Genomic DNA, 15,910 nt, shown 5'->3' with positions numbered 1-15,910 from the left:
CACCAAGGCGTTCCCAGGCCAGCCGAGATATATAATCTCTCCAGCGTGTCCTGGGTCTGCCCCAGGGCCTCCTCCCAGTGGGACATGCCTGGAACACCTCACCCAGGAGGCGCCCAGGGGGCATCCTTGTCAGATGCCCGAACCACCTCAGCTGGCTCCTTTCGATGTGGAGCAGCAGCTGCTCTACTCTGAGCCCCTCCCGGATGGCCGAACTTCTCACCCTATCTCTAAGGGAGAGGCCAGCCACCCTTCGGAGGAAGCTCATTTCTGCCGCTTGTATCCGCGATCTCGTTCTTTCGGTCAGTCTTGGCAGCCGGGGGTCAGTCCGCCAGGGCCTCCGCTCCTGGCCGCCACCCGGCACACATTGCACCCGACCCCTATGGCGCCTCCTGCGGGTGGTGGGCCTGCGGGAGGATGGGCCCATGTCTCCTCTTCAGGCTGTGCCCGGCCGGATCCCATGGACTAAGGCCCGGCCACCAGACGCTTGCCCTCGGGCACCCTCCCCGGACCTGGCTCCAGGGCGAGGCCCCGGTAACCCTATCCCGGGCAGGGTAAACTGTTCCCTCGGTGTCCTTTTCATAAGGGTCTTATGAATCGCTCTTTGTCTGGTCCCTCACCCAGGGCCAGTTACTTTCCAAGTAATTACTTTTAGAATCTTGTAACTCAGTTATAATGAATTACTTTTTAAAAGTAACTTGCCCAACACTGATCATGAGTGACTCCAAGGTTTCTTACTGGGGGTCAAAATTACTGTCTCAAAGACACATGTAGTTGATCTCAACACAATGTTTAAAATTGGTTTGACTTTGATTTATCTCGAACTAAGGGACCATGAAGGTTGATCCTTTCAAAGATTAAACTAGCATTTATAAACAGTTTGTTGCAAAGAGGTAGATCTCTGAAGTAGGTTTATTTTTCAGATCTGGAAGCATGGTTGACCCAAAATATGAGACTTCACCTTCCAACCAGACCTGTGATGCTGTCGACACATCTGCCAGCACTTTCTTTATGGTGGTCTACAGTCTGCTGTTTGTGGTAAGTGTCAAATCTTCAGACTGTGCTCTGTTATACACTGGTTGAAGTTTTCATAAACTGTTCATGTTGAGTCTGAAGGTGCATGTACCAAAGTCTTCTTTCCATCATCTCTGTGTCATGTTCAGGTGGGTCTACCTCTCAATGGCTTCGTCATAAAGTTCTACTGTTGTCAAGCTCAGCAGCAGGCATCGAGCAGCTTGAAGGTCTTCCTGAAAAACCTGACAGCTGCCGACTTTCTGCTCTGTCTCTCTCTGCCACTGCGCATCGGCCACTATAATAGCGGATCTATAATAATTTGGCAGCTCTACTGCAGCTTTGGAGCCTCTGCCTTCTACCTCAACATGTATGCCAGCATCATATTCATGGGGTACATCGCTGCCAACAGGTAAGAAACTTTTACTGATTTCAGACTGCAGTTCATGATGGTGTTGTTGACTGCAAACCATGCACTCCTGATGAAAGCATGAATGATTTCTGAAGGTGTGACAGCACTGTGACTGATCAGTGAAGTTGTCTACTCCCCTCCTTCCTCTTCTTTCTCAGGTATCTGAAGATTGTTCATCCTTCACGAACTCGTGTCCTGCAGACAGTACGGACTGCCCGCATCATCTCGATGATCACCTGGACTTTTCTTGTGACTACAGGAATTATTTTCATTATCCTGTTTTTCATCACTCATAAATCTCTGCCTTCTAGTATCAGCCGCTGTGTTCTCATCTTTAGTCCACTGGTCACTGTGTCCTTCAAAATCATTCAGGCTTTGTGTGTCGTTACTTTCCTCGTGGTCTTCATATCCTTGGTCTTCTTCTACTACAGCACCTCCCGCAGGGTGTTGCAGGCACAGCAGAGGCAGCTGGCCTCCTCTGGCTCCGAGAAGCTCTTGAAGTCTCGCAGGAACATGTTGGTGCTGGTCAGCATCTTCTGTGTTTGTTTTGTCCCGTTTTACCTGGTTCGACTACCCTCAGTTTTTCTGTGGAGCAGCTGCTCTGTAGGTCCAGTGTTGTACTACCTGCAGGAGGTGACCACCATGGTTGCAACTTTCAATGTCTGTCTGGATCCTCTTGTTTACTTTTTCCTCTGTAAGACTTTTCATGCTCAGGTGAGAATGGCATTCAGGGGGACCAACATCCAACAAGCAAATGAGGAGAGTGAGTAGCAGCTGGACATTAAGGAGGATAGATAAGATGGCGGTGAACATCATATGATTAAAGATCAACTTGACTGGATAGCCCTAGTATGAAGATTTGACATCCAGTGAGGGTCCTGATTTGTCTTCTGTGAGATGAGCAGTTTAGAAGATTATCTCTAAGAGGTTCTAAGTCCAACCTGTGAATTGATTTGGGATTTTTTGTCTTTTTCATCTGCTCATTGTTGCTGTGTTAGATGGTTAATTTTAAGAATAATTCCTTTATGAAGTGAGAAACACAGAGTAAAAAGTTCCAGGCATCTCCAAAAACATTAGAGCACTTTTGCAAATGTAAGATAAGATAAGATAAGAGATAAGGTAAGAGATAAGATAAGATAAAACTTTATTAATCCCTCGGGTGGGTTCCTCTGGGAAATTCGGTTTCCAAAAGCACAGCACCGACAGAAGTTACAGAGTTACAGAATATTATACACACACACACACACACACACACACACACACACACACACACACACACACACACACACACACACATATAAATACAGAGACAAATATAAATAAAATATACGAAGGGGATCAATAGGATAAATAGGAATAAAAATAGTGAATTGCACATTTCAGGTATTGAGGTCTATTGCACCATTGACCATTAACAAAAGTATTGCACAGTGAAGTGAAGAGGCACTACAGCTTAGTTGTTCCCCCCTCCTTTGTCCTCCTGTTTCCCCTCCCTCTCCCCTCCAGAGAGGAGTTAAACAGTTTGATGGCGTGTGGGACAAAGGAGTTTTTAAGTCTGTTAGTTCTTGTCTTAGGGAGAAGCAACCTTTCACTGAACAGACTCTTCTGGTTGTTTATGGCCGTGTGCAGAGGATGCCCAGCATTGTTCATAATATGTGATGTCTTGATAAATCGAGCAGATAATTGAAGTTTACACAGCACCATTTTCGCATGAAAACATCTTAAAAGTTTATTTTGTGACCCAGAAAGAGTAATATTTCAAACTCCGCCACTGCCTTGTTTGGGTTTTGGACGAAATGCATTCTGGGATATTCCATTTCGTCATTTCGAGCTGATTGGAGACCAAAACAGCCAATCAGATTTTTTCGCATTCAATTCTGTGATTGGCTGGTTTTGTGGCACAAATATAACGGTGTACAGAAAGAGTTGAGCTCTTTGGGGGGAAACTCCCACAGGGTGTTAATCTGGGACTCGCCACCATTTGACACTTAGAACTGAAGAAGCTTCTCGGATGAGAGGTGAAACGTCTTAAAGCAACTTAAAGAAGTCCAGACACTTTTCTTTCCAAGCTCCTTGATCTACGATGACCTGGATGACTGAGAACCTTCACAGACTCATGCTGTGTCGATTTCTTCTGTTGTGCTCCCTAAAATCGCCATCCGTAGTTTCCCAGTGTTTTGTTATTAGTTTCCAGTTTCTAGATTTTGGTTCAGTTTTGTAACTGCTTTTTGTGTAATCTGTGCAATAAAACAGCCTCCTTCAGTTCATCCACGTGTTTTGAGTTGTGCATTTAGGTCTTTCCTCCTGCCTGCCTGTTTCATGAAATAAAATAAACACCTCCGTCAAAAAGAGGCTCAAAGAGAAAATAAGTGAGCGTCTCTATTTGTGTCTCAAAGTGATAACAGTATCTTATCTTCAGTGAGTGTTTTGCAGTTTCTACTTTGTGGTTTCTAGCCACAGCTCATCTTTCTACATAAATACTGAGGGGGAAGTACTGAAATAGCAATCAGGTGATGACGAAGACTTAAAGGGGACTGCTGTATCTTCTTTCCAACCTTCTATTTTAGACTCAGATGTGTAGGTTAAATATTTGTTTTGACAATAGAATAGAATAGAATAGAATAGAATTCAACTTTATTGTCATTGCACATGCACAGGTACAGGGCAACGAAATACAGTTTGCATCCATCCAGAAGTGCTTTAGTGATATAGATATATTACAATATATATTAGCAATAATATAGATATGTGAGTATATTACAGAAATGGGTCTATTATGGTATGTTATAATGTACACGGTATGAAGTATGTTGTGAATATTCTATAACTATAAGTATGTACAGGCTGTAGTGAGTACAAGCTATGTACAGGATATGAACAGGATATAAATATGAAAAACTATACAGAATATGAAATGAAATAAATAACTTTACAGAATCTGGGATATACAGCTATACAGAAATGGGAACTATGCAAGTTGTAAACAGTTGTAGGATTAAAGATTATCGAATGTACAGAATGATTATTTACACAGAGCTATACAGTAGTGCAGTTAAGATAAGTGAGGGTGTAGATAGTTTCTACAGAGGCTATATAAAGTGCTAGTGGTTGTGAGTGGTGGTTCAGTCCATGTTATTATTGTGTTTGAGGGTACAGTTGTCCATTGTGGGTGTGTGTATGTTCAGTCCATGAGTTTAACGTGGGTCAGATGTCAGGAGGCAGAGTTCAGGAGTCTGACAGCTGTGGGGAAGAAGCTGTTCCGGTACCTGGTGGTCTTAGTCCGGAGGCTCCTGTGGCGCCTCCCAGAGGGCAGGAGGGTGAAGAGTCCATGTGATGGGTGACTGGGGTCTTTGATGATTTTCCCACCCCTTTTCAGACACTGCTTCCTGTAGATGTCTTTTATGGCAGGAAGTGGTGCTCCGGCGATGCGCTGGGCAGTTTTCACGACCCTCTGCAACGCCTTCCGGTCCGAGGCAGAGCAGTTCCCGTACCAGACTGTTATACAGTTGGTCAGGATGCTCTCGATGGTGCAGCGATAGAAGTTCACCAGGATGTCTGAGGACAGGTGGTTCTTCCTCAGAGTCCTCAAGAAGAAGAGGCGCTGGTGAGCCTTCTTGACCAGCTTGGAGCAGTTGGTCGTCCAGGTGAGATCCTCGGAGATGTGGACTCCCAGGAACTTGAAGCTGCTCACACGCTCCACAGCCGTCCCCTTAATGTGGATGGGTGGATGTGGGTCAGCATTCCTCCTGTAGTCCACGATGAGCTCCTTGGTCTTCTCGGTGTTAAGCAGCAGGTTGTTTCTGTCGCACCACTCAGCCAGACGATCCACCTCCTCCCTGTAGGCGGCATTTGCTGTTTAGTTAGCTCAATAAAATCAGTGGACAGCACCGAGAGATACAACTGAAAAGAAACAACAAGTTATGCAACATGCCTTAATTCGTATGTTACAGCACACAGTGAAAGTGTGTAGTGATTAGAGACTGTGTAGTGACTTTGAGGAAACAGATCATACAAAACAAACTTCATTGGTGATAAGATCTTTACCACTAATAGTAACTGTTAATGGAAGCTGTATTTATTTTAACAGTGTGTAAAGTGCAGAAGAAAATCCATCCATCCATCTTCATCCGCTTTATCCGAGGCCGGGTCGCGGGGGCAGCAGCCTAAGCAAAGAGGCCCAGACCTCCCTCTCCCCAGCCACCTCCTCCAGCTTATCTGGGGGAACACCAAGGCGTTCCCAGGCCAGCCGAGAGACATAATCTCTCCAGCGTGTCCTGGGTTAGAAATCCTGTCCATAAAAATTATGAACAGAACCGGAGACAAAGGGCAGCCCTGGCGGAGCCCATCACCCACCGGGAACGAGTCTGACTTTGCGAACCAAGCTCTTACAACGGTTGTATAGGGATTTAATGACCCGTAGCAATGGGCCAGACACCCCATACTCCCGCAACACCTCCCACAGGATACCCCGAGGGACACGGTCGAATGCCTTCTCCAAGTCCACAAAACACATGTAGACTGGTTGGGCAAACTCCCATGCACCCTCAAGTATTCTCGAGAGGATTAAGAGCTGGTCCAGTGTTCCGCGACCAGGACGAAAACCGCATTGTTCCTCCTGTATCCGAGGTTCGACTAGCGGACGAACTCTCCTTTCCAGCACCCTGGCATAGACTTTCCCAGGGAGGCTGAGGAGTGTGATCCCCCTGTAGTTGGAACACACCCTCCGGTCCCCTTTCTTAAAGATGGGGACCACCACCCCGGTCTGCCAGTCCACAGTTACTGCCCCTGATCTCCACGCAACATTGCAGAGGCGTGTCAACCAGGACAGCCCTACAACGTCCAGAGCCTTCAGGAACTCGGGGCGGACCTCATCAACACCAGGGGCTCTGCCACCAAGGAGTTGTTTAACTGCCTCAGTGACCTCGCCCCCGGAAATTGGCGGGTCATTCCCCTCATCCCCAGACTCTGCTTCCTCCTCGGAAGACATGTCAGTGGGATTAAGGAGGTCCTCGAAGTATTCCTTCCACCACTTGACAATTTTCTCAGTCGACGTCAGCAGCGCTCCGCCAGCACTATACACAGTGCAGGTAGAGCACCGCTTTCCCTTCCTGAGACGCCTGACGGTTTGCCAGAATCTCTTCGAGGCAGTCCGAAAGTCTTTTTCCATGGCCTCTCAGAACTCCTTCCACACCCGAGTTTTTGCTTCAGCCACTGCCCGAGCCGCATTCCGCTTGGCCTGTTAATACCTGTCGGCTGCCTCCGGAGTCCCACAGGCTAACCAAGCCCAATAGGACTCCTTCTTCAGCCTGGTGGCTCCCTTCACCTCTGGTGTCCACCATTTGGTTTGGGGATTATCACCTTGGCAGGCACCAACCACCTTGCGGCCGCAGCTCAATGCAGCAGCTTCGGCAATGGAGCCGCTGAACATTGTCCATTCGGACTCAATGTCCCCAGTCTCCCTCGGAATGCTGTTGAAGCTCTGCCGGAGGTGTGCGTTGAAGATCTCGCGAACTGGGGCCTCTGCTAGACATTTCCAGCACACCCTCACTACGTGTTTAGGTGCACCGGGTCCGTCCAGCGTCCTCCCCCGCCACCTGATCCAACTCACCACCAGGTGGTGATCAGTTGACAGCTCAGCCCCTCTCTTTACCCGAGTGTCCAGAACATACGGTCGCAGGTCTGGTGATACGATTACAAAATCGATCATTGACCTACGGCCTAGAGCGTCCTGGTGCCACGTGCACTTATGGACACTCTTATGTTCGAACAGGGTGTTCGTTATGGCCAAACTGTGATTAGCACAGAAGTCCAATAACAAAGCACCGCTCGGGTTCAGATCAGGGAGGCCGTTCCTCCGAATCACGCCCCTCCAGGTCTCACTGTCGTTACCCACGTGAGCATTGAGTTCCCCCCCCCCCCCCCCCCCCCCGGAACTCTAAGAAGGCTAGGTACTCCAAACTGCCACTCGGCGCATAAGCGCAGATGACAGTCAGGACCCGTTCCCCGACCCTAAGGCGCAGGGAACCCCAACGTACCGGCAGCAAGCCGAGGGGATATTAGAATACCCACCCCAGCTTCCCCTGCCGCTCTTGCCCCTTCTCCCAGGCGAAAGCGACGTCCACGCGGCCGTCAGTTACCGGCAGATTCTGTGAGTCAGGAACGCAGTGTTTTTTCTGCTCCATCTGAGCATGCATTCATGAACACTCTGTCAGTTATTCCTGAGTCTAGTAATTCAATGCCAGTTAACTCTGGGTTATTCAAATGTGAAAAGAGTAATTCAGAAACGGTTAATTCTTTGTCAGATACTCCAAGGTCCGTTAACACCTGCTCTGAGGATTTAAAGGACTGCTTTCATTCTGCCTCTCCCGAGTCCTGTGTTATACTACCCAGGGCTTTTAATCTGAAAGCTGAAAATAAGGAACACTATCTACTGGAAGCTCAGTTAGCCGCCCGGCCAGAAGGTCAGTTAGCCGCCCGGCCAGAAGCTCAGTTAGCTGCCCGGCCAGAAGCCCAGTTAGCCGCCTGGCCAGAAGCTCAGTTAGTCGCCCAGCCAGAAGCTCAGTTAGCCGCCCGGCCAGAAGCTCAGTTAGCCGCCCGGCCAGAAGCTCAGTTAGCCGCCCGGCCAGAAGCTCAGTCTCCCACTCCACCACCATTGTCATCATAACCATTATGTCAGTCACCCTCAGTTCAGCCTCCTGTTCAGCAGCTGGAGGGCCCGAGGAGCCCGTCCAGTCGCCAGCCGCATCCTCATCATCTTCGCCTGGTCCAGCCCCCGCAGCTTCATCATCTTCGCCTGGTCCAACTTCAGCTCCACCCACGCCGTCGCCTGGTCCAGCTTCAGCTCCACCCATGCCGTCGCCTCGTCCAGCTTCAGGTCCCCCCACGCCGTCACCTGGTCCGGCTTCAGCTCCACCCACGCCGTCGCCGGGTCCGGCTTCAGCATCCTCTTCGGCATCCTCATCAGCGTCGCCTGGTCCGGCTTCAGCATCCTCTTCGGCATCCTCATCAACGTGGCCTGGTCCAGCCTCCGCAGCTTCATCCTCGCCTGGTCCAGCCTCTGCAGCTTCATCCTCGCCTGGCCCAGCCTCTGCTTCAGCTTCATCCTCATCTGCCTCGCCTGGTCCGGCCTCCGCAGCTTCATCCTCGCCTGGCCCAGCCTCTGCTTCAGCTTCATCCTCGTCTGCCTCGCCTGGTCCGGCCTCCGTGTCTTCATCCTCGTCTGGTCCAGCCCCCGCATCAGCTCCAGCATCGCCTGCAGTGGCCTCCTCTTCAGCCCAGCCTGGCCCAGCCTCTGCTTCAGCTTCATCCTCATCTGGCTTGCCTGGTCCGGCCTCCGTGTCTTCATCCTCGTCTGGTCCAGCCCCCGCATCAGCTCCAGCATCGCCTGCAGTGGCCTCCTCTTCAGCGTCACCAGTTTCGTTTGGCCCAGCCTCCGCCTCGGCTTCTGCCTCGTCTGGTCCAGCCTCCGCCTCGGCTTCTGCCTCGTCTGGTCCAGCCTCCGCCTCGCCTGGTGCCGCAGGGATCACGCCACCTTCAGCTCCCAAACTACCGCCTCAACATCATCAAACATTTGTCAGGCCGCTTGTTGGGCATCATCACCACCGTGGCCGCCCTCCGGACTTCTGTTGCCACCCCCGCCTTCTGCGTGGACTACACGCCGCCACTGCCTCCAGACCTGCATTCGCGCCGCCGTTGCCGTCCGCACAGTCGGCCCCCGGACCTGCATTCGCGCCGCCATTGCCGTCCGCATGGTCGGCCCCCGGAACAGTTTCCGCGCCGCCGCTGCCATCCGCACGGTCGCCCTCCGGAACTGTTTCCATGCCACTGCCTACTGCGTGGCCGGCCTCCGGACCTGCCCCACTGCCGCTGCCATTCGCATGGTCGGCCTCCGGAACTGAACTGTTTTGGCTTCCTGCGCTGTCGGCCCCCTGAACTTGGCCATCTGGGCCTTTTTTGGACTCTGTCCCTCCGTCCTGGGCCCCCTCCGCCCGCCCTGGTCGGGTAGTTTTCTGTTTTGGTTTTGGTCCATTTTTGTGGTTCTGCTGGGCTGTCTGGAGCCAGCCCTTGAGGGGGGGTACTGTGGAGACACGGGGACCTGAGCTACTAATGGTGGTGAAGTAGATAACTGCACGGAAGACTGAACTGAGGGCGTCTGCACTGGCACAGGGGACTGAACTGATGTCTGTTGTAACGGTGGTGGTGAGAGTGGAGTAGGCGGTGGAGTTGATGACTTCACAGGAGACTGAACCAGAGGTGAGTGCACAGGAGACTGAGCTAGAGGTGAGTGCACAGGAGACTGAGCTAGAGGTAGTAGTGATAGTTGGGGGGAAAGTGGAGCTGGTGATTGAGTGGATGACTGTGCTAAGGGAGGCTGCACTGGGGACAATGGAGACTGCACTGGGGACACTGGAGACTGCACTGGGGAAAGCTGAGATGCAGGAGACTGCAGTGACGGTTGTGGTGGAGGTGTAATGGGTGGAGGAGCAGCTGAATTGGCTGCGGGTCGGATGGCTAATGGCTCAGTGTCTTAATGGCAGGGCTATAGGTTGAATGACTCGCTGAGTAGCAGCCTGAATGGCTGAGTGTAGTGATGGTTGTGGCAGAAGAGAAACAGGTGGTAGTGTGGAAGATGGAGCTAAGGGTGACTGAGTGGCAGACCGAACTGATAACTGAAGCGATGGTAGAGGTGAAAATGGAGCTTGTGGTGGAGTTAATGGCTGTGCTAGCGTATCAGATCGCTCTCCCCGGGTAAGTCTGCTGGGTCCATATTGTGGTCGCGTCGTACTGTTATGAATCGCTGTGCGGCAGGCAGGAGTTGGACCCAAAATGCAGGACTCACAGACTCGGGGGGGGGGGTGAACTCAAAACACAGTTTTATTTGCTGGCAAGGAAAAGACATACAAACTAAACTAATCTAAACTGGGAACAACAAACTAAAACTCACAAGGAGACACAGGGAGATCCACACAGCATGAGAGACGACGCGACACTGACTCAGAGAAACACAGGGTTTAAATACACTGGGAAGTAACAAGGGGAATGAGACAAAGAAGGAGGGCACAGCTGGGAGAAATCAGGACTGACGAGACAAGCAAAGCAGGACGCATTCACATAAGACACGGACCATCAAAGTAAAACAGGAAGTTTCACACAGAGACGCGAACTCGACACAGTGGAGACAGCAACTAAGAAACACAGAGACATAAACCATAAGGCAGAGGACTCTAAGAACCGAGAGACACAGAAGCGAACTCAAACATGCAGACACAGACTACACAGAACAGAGGGGACACAGAGAAACATGAAGGGCAAGGGATCGAAACTAGAAACCATAGAATAACTCACACAAGTACAATAATACAAACATCACAAAGAACTAAAAACGCTGGATCAGGAGACCCAGGACTGTGACATCAGGTCCCCATAAGGAGAATCATGTGCTAACGGCTGTCTAAATGACTCGGGTAAAGTTTGTAGCCTGCGTGCTTGTTGTTTTTGTCTGCTTCCACTTGTCTTTGCACTAGGATGATGTCGGCGTAAATGTGCAGTCATATTCGTTGTGTTCCCACTAGTGCTGTCAGTGTTAATCTAGTTAAAATGACATTAACGCCATAACACAGCCAATCTTAGTTAACGAGTTACCGCGGATCGGCCCGTGCGTGGGGCTGGACGGCGTCAACACGTTAACAAGCTAACTGCGCTAACGCACTAGTTCCCACCAATTGAGCACTGCGTGGCACATCCGACATACTGTTTTACTTTTGTCCATGACGCACTTACCTTCAGGGTCATGCTTCACATGAAAACCAAAATAGTTCCAAACGCCAGATCTGAATGAGGGTGGGGGAGGTTCAATTTGCCATGTTACAACGAGCTGTCTTGCTAGCTTGCGTTGCGCTCAGTGGCTCTGCACTCAACAGTGCAGCCTAGGCGGAGTAGTCGAATGCAGATCCACTGAGCGCTCAACACAGACAGCATCGTCAGAAGAAAAGTTGATAAAATAAATAAAAAAATTTGTATTGTTCGGTTCATATGCGTACCAAACCGAAAGCATTGTATCGAACGGTTCAATATCGATACATGTAATGTGGCACTTTAACCCATAATTTCATTTGGGATTAATAAAGTATTTTTGATTCTGATTCTTCATTCATCTGAGCTCCTGTCACCTTTTAGCTCAGTGGTTTTCAGTTGTTTGACTTGTGAGGGTGAAGGTGAGGGCCAGTGAAGTGATTAAAGGGGTAGGTGACAGAGTTAACTCAGACAAAATCTGGGATCTGCTCCCTATGATATTCTCTAGTGAAGGTACCGGATTGATGGCACCTTCAACAAGTTAAAGGATTGCGAAAAAAGTTGATTCTGTTCATCTCGACGTGCTGTTTTCAGCTGAAGAAACATCATCATTTATTCAAGTGACTTCTTCAGTCTCAGGTGGTTTCCCCAACCTTATAACCACACTGTGACCAAAATTGTTGTAGATCGGGTTCCCTGGCACAAACATAGTAATATAGTGTACACTGTTTAGTGTCAGAAGCCCACATAGCAGACAGGTCTGGCCCGGTATCAGAGCTGGTGTCAAACTGCTGGCTGATTTCTGGCATCGTAAGTGGTATGTCATCCTGATGTGGGCCAGGTCTGGCAAACCAGATCTGGGCCACCAAAGGGCCGTCATTCTTTGCGGTATGTGGGCCACGTGTAAGCACATTGTGTAGGCCAGGTCCGGGCCATACCAATTTTGCTATGTGGGGGAGGCTATAGTTCCTGACAACTGGATAAAATGAGCACCGCAAAAGCCCGAAAAAAGTAAAGAGGACAAAGATAACTTCATTAATTAAATTCTCATTAATAAAGTTAAAAACTATTTCACACAAGGGTTTCTTGGTTGAATAACAAATTATATACATTTAAGAGTATGTCCTGCAGCTTTTAGATGCATTCTTGTTCCAACACACCTGAATCAAATGAAAGGCTTGGTTCCACATTTGATGGCACACTGAAGAGGTAATTCAACCATCTGATTGAATGTATCGATATTGAACCGAGCTGGCCCCAGTGTTTTCTGGCATTTTCAACTCCTCACTGCAGGCATGTCATGTGCCTGCCTGCTTCAAGTCCTCTACCATAATCCCTGTCCCCAAGAAACCTAGGATCACTGGACTAAATGACTACAGACCCGTGGCTCTGACATCTGTGGTCATGAAGTCTTTTGAGCGCCTAGTTCTCTCCCATCTCAGGACCCTCACGGCCCCCCTCCTGGACCCCCTGCAGTTTGCATATAGAGCCAACAGGTCTGTAGACGACGCCATCAACATGGCCCTACACTTCATCCTGCAGCATCTGGACTCCCCAGGGACCTACGCCAGGATCCTGTTTGTGGACTTCAGCTCTGCCTTCAACACCATCCTTCCAGACCATCTCCGAGACAAGCTTTCCCAGATGAATGTGCCTGATCCCATCTGCCGGTGGATCACTGACTTCCTGACGGACAGGAAGCAGCATGTGAGGCTGGGAAAGAATGTCTCGGACTCCCGGACCATCAGCACCGGCTCCCCTCAGGGCTGTGTTCTTTCTCCTCTGCTCTTCTCCCTGTACACCAACTGCTGCACCTCCACCCACCAGTCTGTCAAGCTAATCAAGTTTGCAGATGACACCACCGTTATTGGACTCATCTCGGACGGGGATGAGTCTGCCTACAGGAGGGAGGTTGAACGTCTGGTGTCCTGGTGCAGCCACAACAACCTGGTGCTGAATGCCCAGAAGACAGTGGAGATTATTGTGGACTTCAGGAAGCACACAGCCCCACTCCCCCCCATCATCCTGGCTGACACCCCCATCACCTCTGTGGACTCATTCCGCTTCCTGGGTACCACCATCACCCAGGACCTGAAGTGGGAGCCCACCATCACCTCCGTCATCAAGAAAGCCCAGCAGAGGATGTACTTCCTGAGGCAGCTGAAGAAATTCAACCTGCCAACACGGACGATGATGCAGTTCTACACTGCAATCATCGAGTCCATCCTCACCTCCTCCATCACCGTGTGGTACGCTGGAGCCACTATCAGGGACAAACAGAGACTGCAGCGTGTTGTGCGCTCTGCTGAGAAGGTGATTGGCTGCAGACTCCCATCTCTGCAGGACCTGTACACCTCCAGGACATTGCGGCGTGCAGCTCGGATCTCAGCTGACCCTTCTCACCCTGGACACAGTCTGTTTGACCTGCTCCCCTCAGGCAGGAGGCTCCGGTCCATTCGCACCAGAACCTCTCGCCATAAGAACAGTTTCTTCCCCTCTGCTGTTGGACACATGAACAATAACCATATGACTGTACCCGCCACTAACACATGACCCTACGCTGTGTCACTGCATCATTCCATGTTTGGCACTGATCACCACCTGCACTCATGTATATATCTTTCAACGTAGCACTCTTAATTCTTATTCTCATGTATATATCTCATGTATATCTCATGCACATATCTTTCCACGTAGCACTTTTAATTCTTATCCCTACTTTTATTTTATTTTATTTTTTTTCCATGTCTATTTAAGTGCTATTTATGACACTATGTTTGCACTGAAGCACCGCAGCAATTTCCTAATGTTGTAAACCTGCTCAACATTTGGCAATAAACCCCATTCTGATTCTGATTCTGATTCTGATTCAGCTGTGTTGGAGTAGGGATGCATCTAAAAGCTGCAGGACAGTATGGGCTCAAAATGTGGACATAAATATTTTGTACTTGTAAATCGGTTTTGTACTTGTAAATCAGGATTTGTATGTGTTAAAAAAATTTGTGTGTGTGTAAAAAAAAGTTCAAGTTCAAAAAAAGCGCCCCTCCGACAGCCAAACCCATCTGTTCTCTGATTGGATTGTTACATTTGTGATTGACATGACATTGACCAATGAGATGAAAGGAAGAAAAATAGGGTCAAAATTTGTACTTCTAACTTGCAGGGGTTTGTTTTGGCTAAGTACACACACAAATCTTTTTACGCACGCACAAATTTTTTTACGCACGCACAAATTTTTTTACACATACAAATCTTTTTTATGCACACACAAATTTTTTTTACACATACAAATCTTTTTTACACACACACAAATTTTTTTTACACATACAAATCCTGAGTTACAAGTACAAAATATTTATGACCACATTTTGAGCCCATACAGGACTAGGGATGGGTACCGGTGTCTGGTGCCATGATGGCACCGGTTCTGACATAAACGGTAGTAACCAGACCGAAAAGCAGCGCACATTTCGGTGCTTTATTTCGGTGCTTTTTTTTCCTGAGCTGTGATACACTTCTAGCCAATCATTTTACGTTTCCGAGGATAGTAGGCGGGTCCGGGTACGTACGTTCTTTTATGCAGAGCTACAGATTAAAAATGCCCAAGGCGAAGCGGTCAAAAGTCTGGCTGTACTTCACAGCAAAATATGCAAACTCAGCAGCCTGCAACAAGTGCTTTAAGCTGATACTGTGATACTGTCAAAGGAGGTAACACCTCGAATCCGATGAAACACCGAGAAATGCGCCATATTTGATGGCAGCAGCAGCCGTTCTTCTCTGCGTGAGTAGCTTAATGTTGTTCGTGTGTAATTTACGTTGAGTAGGCTAACCACGTTATTACATTAATGCATGTAAGGTGAACTAGCAAACATCATCATAGCTACACAGTGTTGGGGAGTAACGGAATACATGTACCGCCGTTACGTATTTAAAATACAAAATATGAGTAACTGTATTCCGTTACAGTTACCGTTTAAAAAGGTGGTATTTAGAATACAGTTACTTTGTTGAAATAAATGGATTACACGGCGGTACTTTCCTGTTTCATATTGTCGCAGGTCAGGACTGTTTCGATTTTGTTTGACAGCTACATTCTGTAGTTCCAGGCGGCAGCGTTGCGGTTGCCATGGTTACAGGGGGACGCTCTGCGTGTTTCCTGGGTGAGAGGCCTTTTTGTTGTTGTGCTAAGCTAATAGGCAGAATGCTACAGGCATAGCCCTAAAGAATGTAGCCTCATGGGCAGTGTAGTCCGTGCTGCAGGGAGAATGGACTGCCATACTCGTTATGTGTCTGTGAGCGCAAGGTGGAAGAAAAAGGAGAGTCGAAAAGTACGAGTTGTCATCGAGCAAAAACGGGAGCTGGAAGCATGTAAATATAATAATAACCACTGCAGCCAAGAAGAGAGCCTGATGAGCCCAGTTGTAAGTCATCTATTAAGACTCGACTTTACGCTGTGTTTGTGTTTTCCTCCGAAACAATAAGTTCTGTTGGAGCAACCTTTCAACGCTTCTCTCTGTCTCTCGCAAGCAGAGTTGACCCAGACAACAAAGTAAAGCCATTTTTCGGCTACAAGCCCAACAAGGAACCCGTATTAGTCAGAGGTCCCTTTAATACGGTTCGGAGCCGCGGACCTTCAGTAATAGTAATAAATCACACAGCAATAGTACATTCACGTAGTTGTAAAATGCATGATAATAT

At 48.9% G+C, this 15,910-nt stretch overlaps 2 protein-coding genes across 2 annotated transcripts in view; both read left to right on the top strand.

Annotated features, from left to right (window-relative positions):
- The window catches only part of LOC146634967 (P2Y purinoceptor 14-like), a 28,782-nt gene that overhangs the window by 4,417 nt on the left and 8,455 nt on the right, over nt 1-15,910 (top strand). The window lies entirely within an intron of this gene.
- On the top strand, nt 931-2,191 carry LOC146634968 (P2Y purinoceptor 14-like). Its single transcript, XM_085349998.1, has 3 exons — nt 931-1,035; nt 1,161-1,420; nt 1,579-2,191. The coding sequence occupies exons 1-3, from the start codon at nt 931-933 to the stop codon at nt 2,189-2,191; spliced, it is 978 nt and encodes a 325-aa protein (XP_085206124.1).

The sequence above is a fragment of the Diplotaxodon limnothrissa genome, linkage group LG3 (assembly GCF_057381915.1).
Source record: "Diplotaxodon limnothrissa isolate DT_005_m linkage group LG3, D_limnothrissa_male_GT1.1, whole genome shotgun sequence".
NCBI classification, from domain to species: Eukaryota; Metazoa; Chordata; class Actinopteri; order Cichliformes; family Cichlidae; genus Diplotaxodon; species Diplotaxodon limnothrissa.
Note: the sequence above shows the minus strand (reverse complement) of the source record. Positions and strands in the feature narration are given on the sequence as shown.

What these genes read in the sequence shown, in the direction of transcription:
- LOC146634968 (XM_085349998.1), top strand. Translation starts at nt 931, where the DNA reads ATGGTTGACCCAAAATATGAGACTTCACCTTCCAACCAGACCTGTGAT. An exon ending in TCTACAGTCTGCTGTTTGTG is followed by an intron (nt 1,036 to 1,160) that starts GTAAGTGTCAAA and finishes TGTCATGTTCAG; the next exon opens with GTGGGTCTACCTCTCAATGG. An exon ending in GGGTACATCGCTGCCAACAG is followed by an intron (nt 1,421 to 1,578) that starts GTAAGAAACTTT and finishes CTTCTTTCTCAG; the next exon opens with GTATCTGAAGATTGTTCATC.